Source organism: Mandrillus leucophaeus, unplaced genomic scaffold, assembly GCF_000951045.1.
Source record: "Mandrillus leucophaeus isolate KB7577 unplaced genomic scaffold, Mleu.le_1.0 Scaffold742, whole genome shotgun sequence".
Lineage (NCBI taxonomy): Eukaryota > Metazoa > Chordata > Mammalia > Primates > Cercopithecidae > Mandrillus > Mandrillus leucophaeus.
This window is the reverse complement of record NW_012108053.1, coordinates 531,848-535,515: the sequence shown is the minus strand read 5'-3', so window position 1 is coordinate 535,515 and position 3,668 is coordinate 531,848. Positions and strand designations below refer to the sequence as shown.

The window sequence follows — 3,668 nt, the reverse complement described above, 5'->3', positions numbered from 1 at the left end:
AGCCATATATCAGGGAAAGTATGATAATACTACTAAGGAAATAAGACTAAAAAAATCAAGAGATGTGGGGCCAAAATAACACATGGAAGATCAGATTACATCACGTCAGAGCTTTTATGATTCAGTTTGGAGTCACCGTTCTACTGATGATGTACCTAAAGATACTAAAAACTGTAGATAGTATTCTTACGGTGTTTGCTTTCAAGTTCTAAAGGAATTTCATCCCTTTGAACTGGAAAGCAGAAGACACAAATAATTATCCAACTTTTGAATTATTTTGGTGGAACAGATGGATCGATTTATATTTATATATATATCAGATATAAATATATATATTTTATATATATCTCAAATAGATATATCAAATATATATATATGTATCAGACTCAGGGAAAAATAAATTTGGTTTAGTCTACAGGCTCCTACACTCTTGTTTACCAATAGGCTGTTGATGACTGGATTATGAAAAGGCTGACAAAAATCTTGGAAAATATTAACAGACTTCAGATAAACTTGCAGCAGACAGTACCACGCAACACACCTCCTCCTAAGCTTTTATTTAAAAATACTTATAAAGTTTAAAAAAACAAAAACATTAAAGTCATAGAGAACAATTATTAAGCATATAGGAACATGATATTCATGTATCATTAAAATAAGAAATCTTTCAAGATCTGTTTTCTATCTATCTCAGTCTAAATCAGGGGTCTGGAGTTGTGTCGTTAAAAAACTAGCCTCAAACAGCTCTGTGCATGCATAATAGCTTTATATGTGTTCCCATTGTTGGTCCAGTTACCTGATTGATAATTCTTCCTTACCTGAATGACTTTATTAGAATAGAAAACACATTAATATTGCCTTAGGAATTAAATCAATTAAACACTGATGATCAGCTACATTTATCATGTAATTTAATCTGCTTTTTTGTATATTAGCTTTTACATATGGAATTGAGTATCTCAGGATTCCTAATATATAAAAGACCTGCATAAGAAAAAAACATTTGATGATATGCATAAAATCACAATCACAATAATTGGACCATAATTAGACTGGTTAAGAGATGAGGAATATATGCTCATTTGTAAGTGATAAGTGATTATATAAAGAGAAAACATGGGTTAAGTAACATAGCAACATTAATTTTTTTATATCAACAAATTACTTATCCCAAGTCCTTAAAAGTTTGTTTAAAAAAACAGGTCAAGATGAAGAAATAAACTTGTAGTTTAAACTTCCACATGTGCTCCTTTGGGTGGTTTTGCCTTGGATTTTGCTTCCTTTGAAATCTTTCCATTTTGACATTGAGTAAATCTGGCTACTGTAGAAACACCATCCACAAACTTGGTTTTGAAAAGAACGTTTGCATTGTTGAACATACCTTCTTTTAGTGACACCACGATGAACTTAAGGAAAAAAGAAAAAAGTATAAAAAAACTTTTTGTGATATACTTGAAGTTTACTCCTTTATACTGGGGATAAGAATTGTTTGGAGATAATTTTGATTTTATATCTTTAGTTATATGAGGCACCTAAATAAATACTAACTGTCCAAATTGTTTTAGAAGTCGCTTAACTATGAGTGGAGTCCCCAGAGTTGTACAATGGATAATTTATGCAAGCATATTTGGCAGCCCCAGGTCCTACAGCAACACTGTAATAAAAACAAACTGTTCTTAGCTTCAGAGGCTTTGTTCGACTTTTTAGCCATGAGAAATTAAATTCCCCCATCAAGTGTCACATGATTTTCTGATACCTGAGTTAAATATCCCTGAGACAGTTTTGTTTTGATTGTACATCTTGTACATCTTTATGGCAGCTAACTAGAGAAAACAATTGTATTAACCCTAAGTTAATTCTGTATTATGACTAAATTGGAATCTCCCTCATGCTACAACCAACATTTTTAATGCCTAGGTCTTTCTTTAAAAGGATAGTGAACCTTTTTTCCTTCTATACCTATTTAAACATAAGTTTATTTAAATAAATATATAATACTTTAGTATTTATCAACCCTAAATATCTTACTAACATTGGCTACTACTAAAGAATGGTTTTAGAAAAATAGTCTAATTAAACTATTACTGAGACTTTTTTTTCTGGTTCTTACCTGAGAATGTGTGAAATGAGTACGTAGCATCTGTCCAATGTTTTGGGTATGAGAAAGATCCAAGGCTGCATCTACCTCATCAAGGATATAAATTGGAGCAGGTTTGAAGAGGAGCATCGACAGTATTAATGACAAGGCCACTAAAGACCTAAGAAAAGGTCAGTAGAAGAAAAACCATAACAATTTGATTTTACCACTTATCAAAACACTGAAGCAAATATGTGATCCTATTATTGTGAATACAGCAGATTTATCTGAAAGGTAGTCATATAAAAAAAGAATCTTGAGTTTCAATCTTTAACACTTTTGTTGTATTAAAATATTCCTTTTATTTTAGCTTTCCATTTTTCCTCTTTTCAGAAGCATGCTATTTTCAGACAATTTTAATATTGCCATATTACGTTTGGCACCTACTCTTAAGATCACGTTAGTTTTAAAAGTTCTTTTTTTTTTCCTTCCCCAGTTGGCTCGTTAGAGTAAGGGCTATGGTCATTATTTAAGACAATAGCTATTGTCTTGGTAACAGTAACTGGGTGAGATGTCATTTTTCAAACTTTCATAATGTACACACATAAGTATGCATATATACACACAAACAGACACACAATCTCTCTCTATATATATTTTTGGTATCATTTGTGAATAAGTTGTATGGATGATGGCCCATTACTCTAAGTACATCACTGTCAAAAGTTCAAACAATTTTATGTAAAATTCATAGTTACACCTAATCTCAGATTCCACAGCACTATTTTCAGTTCTCTTCTCGCTTACTGCAGCTCATTCTAATCTGGTATGAAGAATCATAATAATTATTATATTTTTTCCTTAAATAATTCATAAAAAGTCTTATTTTAATATAAAATATTTATAATTACTTAACATTAGACTAAACATTAGAGTAGCATTTGTAATATACTTATTCTGTAACTTCAAGTACATCTTGGCATACAGTACTAGGATAGCCAACTTAATGCTTGCTGCATTCTTTTTTGAGAGTCTTGCTCTGTTATCCAGGATGAAGTGCAGTGGCACGATCTCGGTTCACTGCAAACTCTGCCTCCCAGGTTCAAGCAATTCTACTGCCACAGCGTCCCTAGTAGCTGAGATTACAGGTGCATGCCACCACACCCAGATAATTTTTGTAGTTTTAGTAGAGACAGGATTTCACCATGCTGGCCAGGCTGGTCTCGAACTCCTGACCTCAAGTGATCCACCCGCCTTGGCCTCCCAAAGTGCTGGGATTATAGGCATGAGCCACTGTGCCCGGCCCAAGGCTTGCTGCATTCTAATAAGGCTATTTATTAAGAAATACATAAATAAGTAGGGAAAAATGTGTGCACAAGTGGAGAAAAATTGCTAGCAAAAAAAAAAAAAAAAAAGAATAAAACAGTATCATCAAAATGAAATCACAGTGAGACTGTTAATCACCTCTATAAAAGGGAGCTAAAGTCATTCAGCCAACCTAAAATTATGTTTGTCTTTCTCTGTGATGAGTGCCTCAAGTATTGAGTTTTAAACTTAATCTTTAACCCTTCAGCATAGCAGAATTTTTTTT

General features: G+C 32.6%; 1 protein-coding gene across 1 annotated transcript in view; it reads right to left on the bottom strand.

Moving 5' to 3' along the window:
* Positions 1-890: 890 nt before the first annotated feature.
* Positions 891-3,668, bottom strand: part of SMC2 (structural maintenance of chromosomes 2) — a 62,809-nt gene continuing 60,031 nt past the window's right edge. Inside the window, exon 24 of the mRNA XM_011966104.1 lies at positions 891-1,406. Coding sequence (XP_011821494.1) covers positions 1,230-1,406 — 177 coding nt within the window. The 3' untranslated portion in view covers positions 891-1,229. The remainder of the gene's footprint in view (positions 1,407-3,668) is intronic.